Source organism: Gossypium arboreum, chromosome 1 (genome assembly GCF_025698485.1).
Source record: "Gossypium arboreum isolate Shixiya-1 chromosome 1, ASM2569848v2, whole genome shotgun sequence".
NCBI classification, from domain to species: domain Eukaryota; kingdom Viridiplantae; phylum Streptophyta; class Magnoliopsida; order Malvales; family Malvaceae; genus Gossypium; species Gossypium arboreum.
In genome coordinates this window covers 94,833,810-94,851,150 of record NC_069070.1, presented here as the reverse complement: position 1 = coordinate 94,851,150, position 17,341 = coordinate 94,833,810, and the positions used below count along the sequence as shown (strand labels likewise).

The window sequence follows — 17,341 nt, the reverse complement described above, 5'->3', positions numbered from 1 at the left end:
ACAGTTTACCCCTATCCCAGTGACATATAAGGAGCTATACAAAAGATTATTTGATGCACATGTTGTAGCACCATTCTACTTCAAACCCGTATAACCTCCATACCCTAAGTGGTACAATAAAAACGCCTAATGCGAATACACGCAGGAATCACGGGACAGTCGATAGAATATTGCATCCCTTTTAAGAAGTTAGTCGAAAGGCTCGTTGAAATGGGTATTGTGAAGTTCGACAACAGGTCTGGCATAGAAAATCTGTTACCCAACCATGCTAATGAGGGAGTAAACGCAATAATCAATGATGCGGAGAAAAGAATTTGACAGGCATTCACCTTTGCATACTTGGGAGTGTTTTAAATGATGGGACGGTGGAAGAGATCCCTGTATTTTTTAGGGCTAATCTAGATTCATATTCAAAACACACTTGTTGCTTTAAGCCTAGAGACAATAAGAATCCTTTTGTGAAATAGACTTATGTCTAGTGTCTTTATTTCAATAAAATACATTCTTTTGTTTCTTATTTCAAACATTTGTTTTTTTCCATTTCATTCATGATCATACCACACGAGTAAATATTCTTAGTTTCTTTTGTTCTTCAAAATTTCTTTCATCCTTATAACAGGTCTTCAGATATCAATGATATGAGTGACACTGTTGCTAACTTAGAATCTCTTTTTGAGTGAGATATGTGTTTAGTGGGGCCTCAAGACTATGAAGATGACTAAGATTGTAGCTTATCTCCTGATCTGTTGATGACGGTGAACAAGATGAGAAGCAAACCTCATGTTGCAAAGAATCAGTGAAACCTATAATCTTTTTCTATATGGGGCATGTGTGCCGTCAGGCTGATTTCACCAAAAGCCTCTGACGAGTATCGATTCTTTTTGTGGTCGTCGATTATGTTGCCAAGTGGACAGAAGCTGCCTCATATGTTAATGATGCGAGGTCAATAGCCAGCATTTTCTATGCTAGTATAGAGTAGAGAAAGGGACCATATCTGACGATGTACTAAATTTAAATAGCAGTACAATATCTGAAGCATCCGGGCTGTTCAATATTAAATACCATATCGCCCGAAAATGAACGGTGCAAAAAAAAAAGGATCATGGGAGCCTCTATCAGAACCTTCACCGGGGTAACGTTTTTCGTTGATTTATGGAATGAATGCAATTTTGGCAAGGTTTCTTCTCCACGAGTTTCGCCAGAGTTGAGTAAATCCAATTCCGATGATCAAGTGAACCTGATTGAAAAAAGAGGTCGGAAATTATCCGTTACGGTCAAATGATACGAAGTGATGACGGAAAGATCATTCCAGAAAATTTCATCAAGAAAACTTAGTTTTGAGAAGGATCCTTCCCATACAAAAGGATCTCAGTGAAAATAGATATCAAATTGGGAATATCCTTATCCCTAGTGGGGGCATTGATGTTGATTAAAATAAATGGCAAGAACTTGCCTGACCCTGTGAACTTGGATTTAATCGAAGAATACTTCACTTTCAAAAAAAAAAAGAAGAGAAAAAGGAAAGAGAAAAAAAGAAAAGGAAAAAGAAAAGAAAAACAAAAAAAGAGAAAGAAAAGAAAAGCAAAGGAGAGGCCAAGGCGAAAACCCGCAAAGGACGCTTTGAGACCAAAGGGGATTTGAGTTGAAAACCTAAAAAGGGCGACTCGAATTTGGATCGAGAGTGGGGCATACAGTAGTCTTACTATGCCTGAGTTAACAATGAGGAAGTATACTACATCTTGGGGCATTGACAAAGTACTTCGGATCACTTAAACACATGTTGAGCTCAAATGGTCATCAAGAAGTTTGTACAGAGAAGCTCAGGCTGTAATATCTGGGGCACTTAATTTTCTATCTTACCCATGTTTACTATTCTTGGTTGCCTTATTCTTTTCGAGATATGCCCCAATCATTTTTATTTTATTACCTTGGATATCTCCGATTCTTTTAATTGTTGCGAGCTATGCTCTTAATTAATTTCATTCTTATCCTTTGCCATAATCTCTTTCAAGCATTTTGCATTGAAATATAGATTAAAATATTTTCCACAAAGGAGATTCTGCTTATGACTCTAGAAGTTTCTAAATAATACGAGAACCTGAAACAGGACTGTTGTTATTTACCGAGCCTAAGGGTTCGAATTGTCTGAGGGACTACCCCTTAAGATTTTCTGTCAAATATATCAGAGACAAATATTGCATCGAAGGTAAAATCTTGACGAATAGCAAGCAATGTCAACCCAAGCTTTAAAAGGGGATCATTCTCTAGAGAAAGATGGTATTTTGCATCTATACAAATATCAAGCATATACATTTGGTCATGACACCTAAGAATGGTGTAGCAGACCGAATTAATGGAAGAAGAGTCAAATATTGTACCCTTAAAATTACGGGGGGAATGAATTGAAGAGGAATCAGATTATATTCCCTCGAGTTGCAGTAGGAGAGTTTGAAGATGGTGCAAGCCTTATATCCCATAAAGTACAGTCGACTGGACCTTGAAATTATAGTGGGGCAAACCAGTTGAACAAAATGGATTGTTTCTATGATTTTTCTGTAGGAAAGTAGCAGCTGAACAAGAAAGACTCATGTCAGTGAAGCGATAGCCTTAACAGACAGCGAGTAATGGTAGCCCAAGCATTAAAATGGGATTATTTTCATGACATTCTGCATTCATACAAATGTCATTCATAATACATTTAGTTAGGGGCATTTGATTCATGTTGATTATAGCATCCTAATCATTTAGCATAAGCATAAACCACAGGAAATCACTTCTACAGATGGATTCCCCAGTGGACAGTGTAGCAAGATTGATTAAAATTACATATTTCGGCAAGCCTTATCCCACTGAGCATGTAGCACCCCAAACTCGGCCCAGAAGTTATGGCCGGATCTGGCATGCCACATCAAAAACGTAAAAAAAATTTCCATTCTAAGTCCAGAAAATCGTACTTGATGTTCAAAAGATTAATTCATTAAAGGTTAAAGTGAATGGAAGTGTGCACCGTAGGAAACCGGAAAAGAAGTGGTGAGTCCATCTGACCGCTAAATACCAAGCTCCTTCGGATCCAATCCTAGACATGCATACCGCCATTGCCACACCTTAACGTCATGGATATTTCTAGGAAACCGATTCGATTAAGTCATTTTTAGGAAAAGTGATTAATTTTGGAAAATACTTTCATTGCGGAAGCTTTGCTTATTGTCGTGTTATTTTGAAATCAATTGTTGTTTTTGAAAACGGGCCCTAAAGCTATCCAATTTCAACAGTTAAAATAAGTAATACCTATCTTAGTAATATATATTAAAACCATAAAAAATAATTAAGCGGCCTTATTACATTTAAAAACCCAAAACTTCAAACGTAAATAAAAGAATGTCCAGTTCACCAGAAGAAAACCAAACTTTTAGAACAGGTGGCCACTCCGAATTCCCTCACAGCTCCAAGCCTACTATGGTTGGGGATTTCCTGCGTGGATGAAAATAAAAGGGGTGAGTTTGGGAAACTCGGTGTGTAAGGAAAACCCATTCAAAGCCCAAGTCAGCTCAAGCCTATTGGGCCTAAGCCCATTCAGTAACAGTGGTACTTGGGCGAGCCCTTTCAGATTACAATAAAGCGGGCCTTAGCCCTTATTGAGATAAAAGTATGGCTCATAGGCCCATTTGGAAATACATGCAACATCAATAACATATGCAAGCCCATTTGGGAGACTACTTAACCCACCAATCACTACACTCCACCGTACCACCATACACTCCATGTGGGAATAGCTCAACCCACTCATTAACACTCCACGATTCTTGCTTCTTTGCTTCAGTTATCAATAAATTGAGGCAAAGCCTCCAAGACGTGGACAAGCCACTTTCAGTACTTCCTCGTCGATATCCCGGTCCATGCATCAGATAATAACAACATGGCATGCAGTAAATAACAACAATCAAACATGCATTTAGGTCAATTTAACCCTAGGGGTATTTCGGTAATTTATCTACTAGGGGTAAAACTATAAATTTTCCACTTTTAAAGGTATTTCAGTAATTTATCTATCTTAGGGTTTTTCATGCATATTCTTACTTTTCACGTACTAACAGAATCACGTATCGAGGGTTCTTACCGAATTGGGCCCATTGGCCAATCATTCCAATTTTGGCCCATTAAGCCTAAAAATATCGAGGGCACAGAAATCATACACTTTGCAGTCCAAACATTGCAGTTTACCAAAAAGATTAATCGATTTACCTCACGAGCATTCTCACACTCGCAAATCTACAAAATATTGATTTTCGGCATTTCGGCTTTTCGACTTTTGCCGATCCAGACTAAGAAAGAGGGTGTTAGTTACACACCTATTTGTGACGATATGCTGACGAGATCCACACACGAACTGCCTACAATTGGATTACTAACACGTTAATCTAACTATTCAAATACGAACTACGTATTAACCCCTTACAATATTTGGCCAACCACACCTACAGATCATAGTAAGCTTATAAGAAATCAATAAGCAACTCATTAACAAATTTTTGTCAATGTTTACCACATAATCATAATTTCACTACAAGCTGTCTTCTTGAGCAATAGTTACTAAATCATTTATAACTGGAGCTACGAAACTCCAAATCAAGTGCCGTTAATTTTTCCTGAAAATAGACTCATATATCTTCTATCCATAAAATTTTCAGAATTTTTGGTTTGGCCAATAAATACCAGATTTTTCTCAAAGTTTCCCATGTTTCACTGTTTGACTAATCTGACCACCCTTCATTACGAATCAAATTTCTCATTGTACAGAATTCAAAATATGTTCTTGTTTATTTCATTAGAAACTAGACTCAATAAGCTTTAATTACATAATTTATTCAGCTTATAATTCTTCTCCCACAATTTATGGTGATTTTCCAAAATCACATTACTGCTGCTGTCCCAAGCAGATTTATTACCAAATCACTCTTTCACACATACCTTGCATGCATGTTATTTAAACATGTATATCACCAATCAATCATCACATATCTATGATTTTACTTAAGTATAATCTCCATTTCATCATTTTAAAGCACAACATGTTAGCTGATTTTTCCCTTTAACATCTAAGGCACATGCACATTTGTTTGGCTCAACTTCACCTATCTTCCATTTTTCATCAAAAGAACATGAAACAACAACCATTTCCTTCATTTTAATTCATGACTAAATGCTCACAACACAACTAAAAATAAAAATATACTTCAAGAGTTAAGGTAGAATCAAGAAGAACTCATGAACCTCAAAATAGAAACAAGGTACCAAGAACTTACCTTCAATTTTCCTCCTCCTAATGACCGAATACTCAAGAGCTTTCTCCTCTCCTTTCTCTTCTCTAACTTTCAGCTATGATGAACAAAGATGGACAAAACTTTGTTCTTTTCACCCCTTTTTCTTTTAATAAAACTTCATATTTCATCCATTTAATTCTTTAATACAAAAGACATGAAATTCTTATCATGAAACATTTACCTAACCCATTATCATGGAACATTTACCTAACCTATTATCATGGAACATTTACCTAACCTATTATCAATTTGTATCAATTTGTACCATAAATTATGGATATCAAGTGCACATTTTGTCTACAACAACATGATGGCTGGCCACTTCATGTAAAATGGGAGGTTTGTCATGCAAATCCTCCTATTTTGCACTCCTATTTATTTGGCCACTTCAATTTAGCCTATAGCATTTTCAAACATTTTCACATAGGTTCTATTTCATAATTTCACTCACAAATGACAAAATTAAAGCATGAAATTTTGCCAACATTCACAGAATTCCCGAAAATTGGGGCGTTACAGAGCAGGAGTGGAGCAGGCTAAATACTAGATCTTATCTTCGCTGTGCAGGAGCGGAGCAGATCAAATTTTGGTGAATCTTATCTCCATGTATCGGCAATGGAGCAGATTTCAGCCACTAGCCTTATCTTCACTGAGCAGGAGTGGAGCAGGCTAAACATACCAGATCTTATCTTCACTGAGCAGGAGTGAAGCAGATCAAATTTTGGCAAGTCTTTCTCCATGTATCGGCAATGGAGCAGATTTCAGCCACCAGCCTTATCTTCACTGAGCAAGAGTGGAGCAGGCTAAATACTAGATCTTATCTTCGCTGAGCAGGAGCGAAGCAGATCAAATTTTGGTGAATATTATCTCCATGTATCGGCAATGGAGCAGATTTCAGCCACCAGCCTTATCTTCACTGAGCAGGAGTGGAGCAGGCTATATACTAGATCTTATCTTCGCTGAGCAGGAGCAAAGCAGATCAAATTTTGATGAATCTTATCTTCATGTATCGGCAATGGAGCAAATTCCAATCATCAGCCTTATCTTCACTGAGCAGGAGTGGAGCAGGATAAACATACCAGATCTTATCTTTACTGAGCAGGAGTAAAGCAGATCAAATTACAGCAGATCACATCTCTGTGAAGCAGCAACGGAGCATTTTGAAGTAATAAGGTGCGGTGGGTTGCGGCAAAGAAAACAAGACTCAGCTAGCCCAGGCAAATTTAGCCCTTCTAAAATCTTTGCTCTATTCTCGTTACATGACAATAAGCAAAGAGGGGCAGCTGTAGGACCAAATTTCTGCCCGGGCCCAGTCAAACCAGCCCAAATTAAACACCCCACTAAACCGACCACTAACTCCATCACCCTACTAAACCATCCACTACCTCCATCACCCTTCTTTTTATAAGTTGTAAAATTTGGCTATAAAAGCCATGGAAAACTATTGTAAGGGGGAATTTTTTATTTTAGAGAATACACATACGAAATCAAAGAGAATACAAATCAGATTTTTAAGGTAACCTTTTATATTATTCAATTTTGTTTACTTTGGCGTTCACATTTTTTTCTTTACACAAATGAAAGAAGGGAAAAGAGAGGGAGTTTACCTCTGATTTTATTTCCTTTCTGATTTGGCCCCAAAGTTTTCATTTTTAATTCAATTTAACCTTTTTTTATTTTTGTTATTTTCTTGTTAAATTAATTAATTTGAGCTTTATTCTCATTGTTTTATATTGTTTTTTTATTATTTTCTATTAATTTAATTAATTTGAGTTATGTTTCATATTATTATATTATTTATTTATTATTATATATTTATTATGTAAATATATATATATATATATATTTAAGCGAAGTTAATTATTTTAAATATAAATTTCTATTATACATAGACTTATTATATTATTTTTTATACCATTTTTATTATTGGTTACCATTTTTATGTCACTATTACTAATTTAACATTGTTATTCTAATTTTTTTACTATTATCCCCATATTTAATGTTATCGTCAACATATTTTTGTTATTATCATCATTTTTTAATATTATTATTAATACTATTAGCACAATATTTATTACATTATTGTATTTATTATTACTGTTGTTTTATTAATTATTTCCATTAATTACTATTATTATTATTTTTATTATTTATATATGGTATGCATTATTCTCATATTATTATTTTCATGTTGTCTATTATCATCATTTTAAAAAATCTATGTCCTTAATTCATTGATCCATTGATCTTCTCTCAAAAATTTTCAAAATAAAGGCAATGTTCGATATTTAAAGAATTCAAAGAATCGTGCCCTAATGTACTGGGTTTCGCTTTCTTTGTTTATTTTGAATATTCGAATATCCTCTTAAGGCTAAAACGCACGTTTTAAAGGCAAGCTCACAATTGAGGGTCAAAAATGTTGTGTCCTAACGTACTGGATGTAATGTTTTACCTTGAGGTGAGATGGTCTTTAATACACATTTGACTTACCTAAATGTTTTAAAAGCCAATAAAAGGAGGATCGCGTTTTGAACTCTGTCCAAATCTTTAATTTTTGACATTAAGACACTAAATAATCAATCAAGTACCAATTTTGGGCGTGTCGAGAGTGCTAATCCTTCCTCGTACGTAACTGAATCCCGAACAAGTTTTCTATTTTTGCACACCAAAATTGTCGTTTTGGAAAATTTATTTATTTATTAAAAACGACCGTGTTTTGAGGTGATCCAATCACACCCTATTAAAAACGATTGGTGGCGACTCCCAACTTTTTGTTTTCAAAAGTCAATTTCCCATTTTCAAAAAAATGGTTTCGACATTGACCATAGGCGAGTTTTCAAAAGTAGATAGTGTAAGCTGGTGAGATGAGTTTGATTGCGGTAGTATTCGGTAGCGGATACTTCAGATCATAGAAAGTTGTATCCGCCAAGTATGGCGTGTTAGCTCGTCAGTTTGAGTCTGACCTTTTATTGCCTGATGGTATGTATTGTGGGATGTATGTCCCAGGAACTCACTAAGTTCTTACAAACTTATTCCGTTATTTCTTTCTATTTTTATGTTCTTAGGCTGAATGTAGTGATCGGCCATTTGTGAGAATGTAGTGATCGGCCATTTGTGAGACTTCTTTATGTTTCGTGGGTAACATGTTATTGCTGGGGGTATTAGGATGATTCTTAGATGCCACCATTTAAAAATCATTAAATTGTATTTTGAAACAATATTTTGTACTTCGAATGTTTATTGACGACCTTGTTGGCTTATAATCAATTGTGGGTTATAGTACTTTCAAATTAAATTAAGTAGAGTTTTAAACTACAAGCTCGAGCAATAACTCGAAAGGAAATTTCGTTTGATTTTATGAATATTTTCTAAACCGACTTCAAAGGCTATAAACTCGTATCTTTAAACTTTTAAAGTGGTGTGGTACCATTTTAAAAATTTTGATTTCAATTATATATATTTTCTAGTTAGTTGAATGCCACTCTAGTAAATGGGTACCCTCCTAAGGAAGATGTTGAAAGGTTTAGTGTTTTCAACGATTCGGCTCGTGGCACTTCATATCTGAATCCAACGAACGGGTTAAGCGTGGGAAATTACAATGGACAGTGAACCTCAACCCTTTATCATTTTCATTGCTAAAAGTAAAAAGAAAAATATTGTGTTTCAGCTAGAAAATATCAATTGTACCTTTAATAGGCCAAAATTTCAGAATAACTACTTTCAAATATCCCGGTTAATACCTTTCTTAGACATGAAATATGGGTTAATGGTTAGGTTTAACTTCCCATATCTTTGCAGCCCTAGGAGTTGGAAGCTTTCATTGCAATGTGTAGGGCCATATGACATGTTCCTTTGTTCTGTATAAATACTATCAATCTCCAAGAACTAAGTCATAAGAGAAAAGCAAGAAAAAAAAGTACAAAGAGAACAGAAAAAAGTTTACATAAAGAGACAAAGCATCACTTTAGTAAAAATATAAAAATTATTCACTATTGTTTAGACTTTATTAACTTCACCGTCCATTGTTGCCCTACTTTTTAAATAATAATCAACTCATATTTTAATTAAAATTTAAGGTGTTATTTTTACTATCGTATATTTTTTTGTAATGTTTATTATTATTTTTATAAATATGAATTTGTTTTTATGTTTTATTTTTATGGAGAAGTCAAGATTGTGGAGTTTGTTTCCATGTAATAGGTGACGTCCCAATCAAAGGGCCGTTCCAATGCTTTTCTTTGGGAACCCACTTGGCCCACATTTCTTGCCTACACGTAACCTGGGTCCTACCGCCCATGCTTTGGACCTACTTACTACTCTCAATAATTATAATTTACTCTATTTTATTCAACACGTAATTGAATTTCAATTTAAAAGCGTTTTCGTTATCGAATTTTTATTTTTAATATTCACAAAGAAAATTACCAAATTAGATACCAATTCATAAATCTATATTGAAAACAAATAAAAGAGAAGAAGATAATTGATTAAAAGAAGTATAATTACATATATATATATATATATATTGTTAATTTAACTTTTATCCTTTTAAGTTAAAAGTTAAATAGTCTTTTTAAACACCTAAAAGATTAAATTTTTAACGATGTTAGCTTGGTAATTCACGCGATAATTCAAGTGTATCTCATCTTATTATAGTAATATTTGTCTTATATAACACATTAATAAATAATTTTAATTTTTTAAAATTAAAAATAAAAATAAACAAATTCAAAAATTAGTATAAAGTGATATGGATTTAAATTCAGCTTAGTAGAGCAATTAAATTAATTTATAAAAGAATGTAATAAACTTAACCTTCAATCAGGTTTTTTATTTTTGAGAGATTGTTTATGGAGAAAAGAGAAAATGATGTAGCATATATTTATCCTTCATCAAATTCCTCACTCACTTCAATATTATTTTTACGGATTCGAATAATATTTAAATTTTAAAATTACTATTTGTGATGGTTTTAGAGCAGATGTGAGTTAAATATTGGAATATAATAGTTATAATTAATTAGTTAGAAACATAATTTATTAAAATAAAACATAAAATATGTAACTAAAATAATTTTAAACCATAAAATTCATTTAGCAAATATTGAATTGGGAAAAAGTTACTGCAATAAAAGAATCAAACTCACAACATTCTTGTCATTGCTTGGTTTTTAAAACTGAATTAGCATTACCATAAATTAGAAACCTACTTTTAATTTAAAATTTACAATCAAATTAAAAGTTATTAACTCAAATCATTCCCAAACTCGTAGCTACAAATCATTATCAATAAATGTTAAAATATTTTAAAAATATAATTATTCCAACAGATAAGTTGAACCCTTATCAGTTAGCATACAGACAACTCTTTCACTTTTTACATATATTAATTTTTTCTTTCTAGGGTTTTGAAATTCGTCAAAAGCTGATCACTCTCATTTTCATCTTTTTTCCTTTAATATAATATAATATAATATATATATTTTAAATTATAGTTACACAAATTTGTATAAATTTCATAAAATTATATTATAGTGACAAGAAAAGAATCAATTTCAACTTTTTTTCCTCATTTTTCAGAAGAATATTTAAGGAAGATCCAATCTATCTCAATAAAGAGGAAAAAGGATTCTTTTTCTTTTTTTTCTCTTTGACTGGAAACAAAAATCGAAAAAGAAAAGCTTCTCTCAATAATTATTTTTATTGCTGTGATGTTGTAAAAGGGAAAGTAAGGGGATTTTTGGGAGAGAAATGTTGGCCATGGAGAAGGATTTTGATTCAAAGCTTAGGGTTCAGGGAACTGATGATACTAACAAAGACAATTCTTCTAATACTGTTGCTTCTAACAATGTTCAGAGATCTAAAAGCTTTGCATTTAGAGCTCCTCAAGAGAATTTCAGTATTCAGGATTTTGAACTGGGTAAGATCTACGGTGTTGGTTCTTACTCGAAGGTTAGTTTTTTTTTTTTTTTTTTGTACTTGAGTTTGATTCTAGTCAAATCACTCTAAGTAGATCACACACTGTTTTTGGTTATAATTTATTATTATTATTATTATTATTATTATTATTATTATTATTATTATTATTATTATTATTTGTATGTATGCTTGCATGCTTTAATTTATGAACTTGATAGGCAATGATGCTTTCTTTATGAATTGTGTGTTTTTGGTATAAATTTAGCTATCTTTGTGAATTTTGTGGGTTTTTTTGGTAGTGATACAAGCTATTTGAATGAAAGGGAAATAATTTTGCTTAGTTTATAGAAACTTAGTGTAAAGAAAAACATGTTCTGTTGAATAAAAAATGTGTTGTTCTGTTTCTGTTTCCTATATTAGCTGACTGTGTAATATTTAGGCTATGCTTGGAAAGAGGATGAACGGAAAATCTTTTAGCCTACCGCACTCATGTGCATGTTGAACTATCTATGCTTTATTTAGGCTATGTGTGATATTTTACTACCCTCAGATATTTACTTAATCGGCAATAGTTCAACTTGCACATGAGTGGAGTGAGGGATTTTGAGCCTACTGCTTTTCCTTTTACTGCTGGATCAAGATCTTATTTATTTCTCTCTTTTTGTTTTATGTCTTACAGATAATGACATTGATATCAAATATTTTTTTTGGTTAATTTTTATGCTGTTCATCTCTTTTTCCCTTTTTTCTCTTTTGTCTTTTCACCATCTCAGAATCTAAATAACTTATTGATAAACACTTTTTATTGTTACTCTTTTAGAAATTTGAGTTTTTGTAAATGTGAGGCTAAATTAAAGTACTTTCTGTTATTTGAGCACTTCAGCCGTGTACTAGACATTAACGATGTGAATGAAGAAGTTTCTGATATTTTTAGTAAATTAATGTATATATTGGATAAGAGCAGAAAAGGCAGAAACTGTCTGTATGGTTAAGACTTAAGAGTGAAAAAGGATGACCCAAACTGGACAAATTTATTTATGTTTCATGCTACTCCTTTACGAAATGAAATTTGTATAGAAGTGTCGGCTGCTTGATATGTTAGTTTAGAATATATACATACATATATGTGTGTGTGTGTTCATTGACATTGCTTGGGGGGGTTATTTTTTATTATCATTAGTTTTTGCTGCTTTAAACATTTCTTCTTTTTATTTTTTTTATTGGAAATTGTTTTAATTTATTTTAGTATATCCTTTTCTTCACTCACCATTTCTCATTTGAGCTTCTTATTCACGTTGTTGTTATTTTGAATATCCATCAGGTTGTGAGGGCAAAGAAGAAGGATACGGGAATGGTGTATGCTTTGAAGATCATGGACAAAAAGTTCATCACTAAGGAAAATAAAACTGCATATGTAAAGCTGGAACGTATAGTGCTTGACCAATTGGAGCATCCTGGTGTTGTGCGGCTCTATTTTACATTTCAAGATACTTTTTCGCTATGTAGGTATTTTTAGTTGCCTTCTATTAATATTATGCGCATACTTGTTTAGTTAGTTTTTACAAAAAAAAAGGAAAAATTCTTCCTTGATCTTCTTCCATTAATTATGTATTGCCAGTTCATTCAATTTGCTTCATTGTTTGACGTTGTTTTCTTTGATATATTGTGAAGACATGGCACTTGAGTCCTGTGAAGGTGGAGAACTTTTTGACCAAATAACAAGAGTAAGTTACTCTTGGCATGTATTCCTACATCCTCATAGAAAACTCATACATCAAAGAGGGTGTGTTGTGTGGTAGCTTTTTTTCCCCCCTCGGAGCATTGATTGAGCTGTTTGAAATTGATTAGTTGCTCTCAATTAATCTGGTGAACATTTTCAATTGTATATTTGTTCTCTATTTTTCTGGCAAAACTAATGATAAGAAATCTGGGATAGTCAGATATACTTCTTTATCTATGATATAAAGTCTTACTCAATCACCAGTTTGGAGCCGTTTAAAGTTCATTGCATAATGTTGCCAACTCTATCCCTTAGTTATAGCTTTGAATGCCTGTATTATCTTGAGCTCAAACTTTGTTGTTGTTATTTAGCACTTGGTCTGATATCTGTTGGTTTATTCATGGTTCAGTATCACAATCTGGCTATTTTTTTGTTCAGAAAGGTCGTTTATCAGAGGATGAAGCTCGCTTTTATGCTGCAGAAGTTGTAGATGCTCTTGAATACATACACAATATGGGATTGATACATCGAGATATTAAGGTATTTTCACAGCATGCATGTTCTATTACATTGACATTTTAAAAATGCTAATGTTTGTTGTTACATGGCAGCCAGAGAACTTGCTTCTTACTACAGATGGGCATATTAAGATTGCTGACTTTGGCAGCGTAAAGCCAATGCAGAATAGCCAAATTACAGTCCTTCCTAATGCATCCTCAGGTAAAATCAGGATAATTTTTTTTCGTGTTGAAATCCCCCCTCCCTCCCCATGTTTAAGATTAACATTGTCATCTCCAGATGATAAGGCATGCACATTTGTGGGGACTGCTGCATATGTTCCTCCTGAAGTTCTAAATTCTTCTCCAGCTACTTTCGGGTAAGAGACCTTCAATCTCTTAATGAGCTTGTCAATAATCTTGATTAAAATTGTCAAACTTGAAATGAAATCTTAAGCTTGCTTTAATTGTGGACTTTTTTTCTCTTTGTTTTTTTTTTTCCTTCTCCCATGCCCCCTTTTCCACCACACTTTCCCCTCTACCATTTGGGTTCCTAAATAATTCAATTGTTTTGGCCCAGAAAAATAATAATAATTCAATTGTAGGGACTTGTGATTGGACTTAGTTGTTTTCCTTGATCTTGTTCATAGGATAACTAGCTTGTTCTTTTGAACATATTCAAACAGAAATGACCTCTGGGCACTTGGCTGCACCTTGTACCAAATGCTTTCAGGGACTTCTCCTTTTAAAGATGCAAGTGAATGGCTAATATTTCAAAGAATCATAGCCCGAGATATAAGATTTCCAAATTATTTTTCTGAAGAAGCTAGAGACCTTATTGATCGCTTATTGGTGAGCTCCAAATTTCTGCTTATTGGATTTCGTATCTACTGTGCATCCATAAACGTGCATGTTTAAGACTTTTTAAAGCAGTTGTTATCTTCTTCTCTTATTAGATGCATATCATATTTGTTTCTGTATATTTATGATGGAAAGATCATAGAATAAAAGCAGCTTGGTAACTAATATATATTTGGACAATCTGATCGGTCAATTTGAGCCAAGTTTTCAAAGGACTCAGAAACTGCAAAGAATTCAATACGCGTCGGGTTCTCTGCACCCATTGGGATGGAAAATCAATTTTCGTTTTTGAAATTATGAGATAATTTCCCTTATTATTGTTTTAGGGTATCCACTTTCCTAATAAACAAGAAATGACTTTGTTTATAAAACTTTTACATAAATTTTTATAATTGTTTTATGTATTCTAATGGTTGCTTTAATTGGAGACTGTTGTTATTTTGTAGTATTTCTATGGAGAGTTAATGTGAAAGCTTCCTCTAGATTGCTTCTCTACATTTTCAGATTATTCATTTATTCATAGTGAAGTATAATAGAAGAAATAAACCTCTAGGAGCACTCATATTAAGATGGCAATACAAATGGTGAATCCTGATTGAGAAATTATTTACGGACTGTTTCATTTTTCTCCTTTTTCCCAATCCCGGTTTGAATATCAATCCTTCTCTTCTCTTGTATTTTTACTGTCATACCTTTCGAGTTACTACCCCTTTTCCTTCTCTCCTATCTCTATTTCCCACATCCCCTTCCCTCCCCCTCTAAAACAAGCCATCATGATTAAATTCATAAGCTGCAATCTTAAGCACAAGCAAAGATTATTTTTCTTGTGATTTCTCTTTGGGACAGGATCAGAGTTATGCACATCCAACATTACTACTGTTTCCCCTTTTAGCTTAAGACACGTGTGATGTTAACTTCTGAGTTACAAGTTGTGGCCTCAGAATTATAATGCAACTATTCGGTGCAGGATCTAGATCCCAGTAAACGACCAGGTGCTGGACCTGATGGTTATGCCACGCTCAAGATGCATCCTTTCTTTAGGGGAATTGATTGGAGTAGTTTGAGAGCACAAACCCCTCCAAAGCTTGCTTTAGAGACAGGGGTATGATGGCAGCATGTTTTTCAATCATTGTTTATGATAGAATCCAACTTCCCTTTATATATTGTGTTTTGTAAGCTTTAGAATATTATTATATGTTAAAATTTCAGGCTCAATCAAGTGATGGCGATGATTATAATGATTCTTCATGGAATCCTACGCACATTGGAGATGGTTCTGCCAGGCAGAGTGATGGAATCGTCAGTTCCTCATCATCAGCTGAATCTTCTGGTCATATAACTAGACTTGCCTCAATTGATTCCTTCGACTCAAAATGGTATTTATCATCATCCTGTCTTGTTATTTTTTCAGCACATGCCGTTTGATTTTGTTGAAAAGACAACTTTTGCTTGTTTGCGGACTTCTAGAACCTATTAATATTTAGTAGCATCATTGATTTGTCCATTTTTGCTACTTAGGGAAACAGCTATAGATTAGCATTATATTCCACTTGGTAGGAAAAAAAAAAGAAAACGATAAGGAAAGTGTTTGATTCTAAAGGTTGAGCTACATATAAGAATTCGCTACTTTGTCGGCTCAACTATTAAATTCGATTTTTTTTCCGTCCTTAACCAATAGAGCCTTAATGTTTGTGTTGTTTCTCTCCCCACTGCTGATGTAAACAGGCAACAATTTTTGGATCCGGGAGAATCTGTTCTTATGATCTCAATGGTGAAGAAGCTACAAAAGTTATCAAGCAAGAAGGTGCAGCTTATCCTCACCGACAAACCAAAATTGATCTATGTTGATCCTTCAAAACTGGTCGTGAAAGGGAACATTATTTGGTCCAACAATTCTAATGACCTCAGCGTCCAGGTCACAAGTCCATCGCACTTCAAGATTTGCACAGTAAGTATATGATCATGTCCTGATAGGAAATGAAGTCCTCAAATTTATTAATGGAATGATACTGCAAATCTGGAATTATAGTACACACTGACTCTTTGTGTTCCATTTTTCTCAACACAGGGACTGTTCTATGGTTGATCAAAATATTATATAGTTATCATAGGTGTGAATTATGAAAGAAAAAAGGATTAATATTTGGTTAAAATATGCTGTTAGTCCCTGTACTTTGACAAAATTTGAAATTTAGTCATTATACCTAAAAAAATTAAAAATTAGGTCATTCTACTTTTTTGATTTAAAAATCTCAGTAGTCATTAAAATCGTAAGTATTTACTGTCAAAACTTGTCAATTTGGAATTCTGATTTGATTTTTCTCATAAGCTGTAGCATATGATTCATAGAAATAAATGTTAAATTGACAAAATTTGATAGAAGCTACCCACGACAATGGTAATAATTGAGCTAGAAATTTTAAATTGAAAAGGTAGGAGGTTTAAAATTTTAACTTGGTACAGGGGCTAAATCTCAAATTCTATACAAGTACAGGGGCTAACAACACATTTTAACCTTTACATTTCAATTGTGGCTAAGCTTTTGTGCATTTTCTGATTTATGGTGCTTCAGCCAAAAAAGGTACTATCATTTGATGATGCGAAACAAAGAGCATGGCAGTGGAAAAAAGTGATCGAAGGGCTTCAAAACCGGTGAAGGGATTCTATTTGATGGACATCACATGGGAAACTATTAAACAATGGACATCCGGAAGCTATTTGTTATTCAGCTGTCCGCTGGTAGTTCATTGTAAGCTTTCATTCCATGTTTCGTAGAATTGTTGTGATGAAGACTTTTATACCTGTTTCAAGCATGTAAAATCTGAAATACAGTTTTTAAGTGAAAAAAACAGAGTGGGGAAGAGGAAGGGGTTTTGCTGTCAATTATATGTTATTCAAAGGATGTCACCATCAGCCATTAATGAAAATTTCTTTTCGTGATTTATCTTTTTCTTGGGTTTGCAGAGACTTGAAAAGTTAGGGTGTTTTATTATGTTTTGTTATACAATGCCCAAAAATTGT

General features: G+C 33.5%; 1 protein-coding gene and 1 long non-coding RNA gene across 3 annotated transcripts; one reads left to right on the top strand and one right to left on the bottom strand.

The window, feature by feature from the left end:
- Window positions 1-3,093: 3,093 nt before the first annotated feature.
- LOC128283613 (uncharacterized) lies at window positions 3,094-5,504 on the bottom strand. The gene is made up of 2 exons (XR_008274008.1): window positions 5,304-5,504; window positions 3,094-3,471 (listed from the first exon to the last, which is right to left on the bottom strand). It is a non-coding gene; the product is annotated as an uncharacterized LOC128283613 (long non-coding RNA).
- A 5,145-nt stretch (window positions 5,505-10,649) lies between these two features.
- LOC108480148 (3-phosphoinositide-dependent protein kinase 2) lies at window positions 10,650-17,264 on the top strand. Of its 2 annotated transcripts, XM_017783038.2 has the most exons (12): window positions 10,651-11,275; window positions 12,564-12,744; window positions 12,914-12,966; window positions 13,401-13,502; window positions 13,574-13,682; window positions 13,761-13,839; window positions 14,146-14,311; window positions 15,288-15,422; window positions 15,530-15,696; window positions 16,046-16,268; window positions 16,389-16,431; window positions 16,893-17,264. In XM_017783038.2, exons 1-11 carry the CDS (start codon window positions 11,075-11,077, stop codon window positions 16,404-16,406), a joined length of 1,434 nt encoding a protein of 477 aa, XP_017638527.1. In that variant the 5' UTR covers window positions 10,651-11,074; the 3' UTR covers window positions 16,407-16,431; window positions 16,893-17,264. The 2 variants fall into 2 exon arrangements, with proteins under 2 accessions (XP_017638526.1, XP_017638527.1); XM_017783037.2 differs by lacking the exon at window positions 16,389-16,431 and having other exon boundaries at window positions 10,650-11,275.
- The last annotated feature ends 77 nt before the right edge of the window (window positions 17,265-17,341 follow it).

Coding starts and splice junctions, on each gene's coding strand:
- LOC108480148 (XM_017783037.2), top strand. CDS start 11,075: ATGTTGGCCATGGAGAAGGATTTTGATTCAAAGCTTAGGGTTCAGGGA. Junction 12,967..13,400: donor TTTTTGACCAAATAACAAGA/GTAAGTTACTCT, acceptor TTTTTTGTTCAG/AAAGGTCGTTTATCAGAGGA. Junction 16,269..16,892: donor CGCACTTCAAGATTTGCACA/GTAAGTATATGA, acceptor ATGGTGCTTCAG/CCAAAAAAGGTACTATCATT.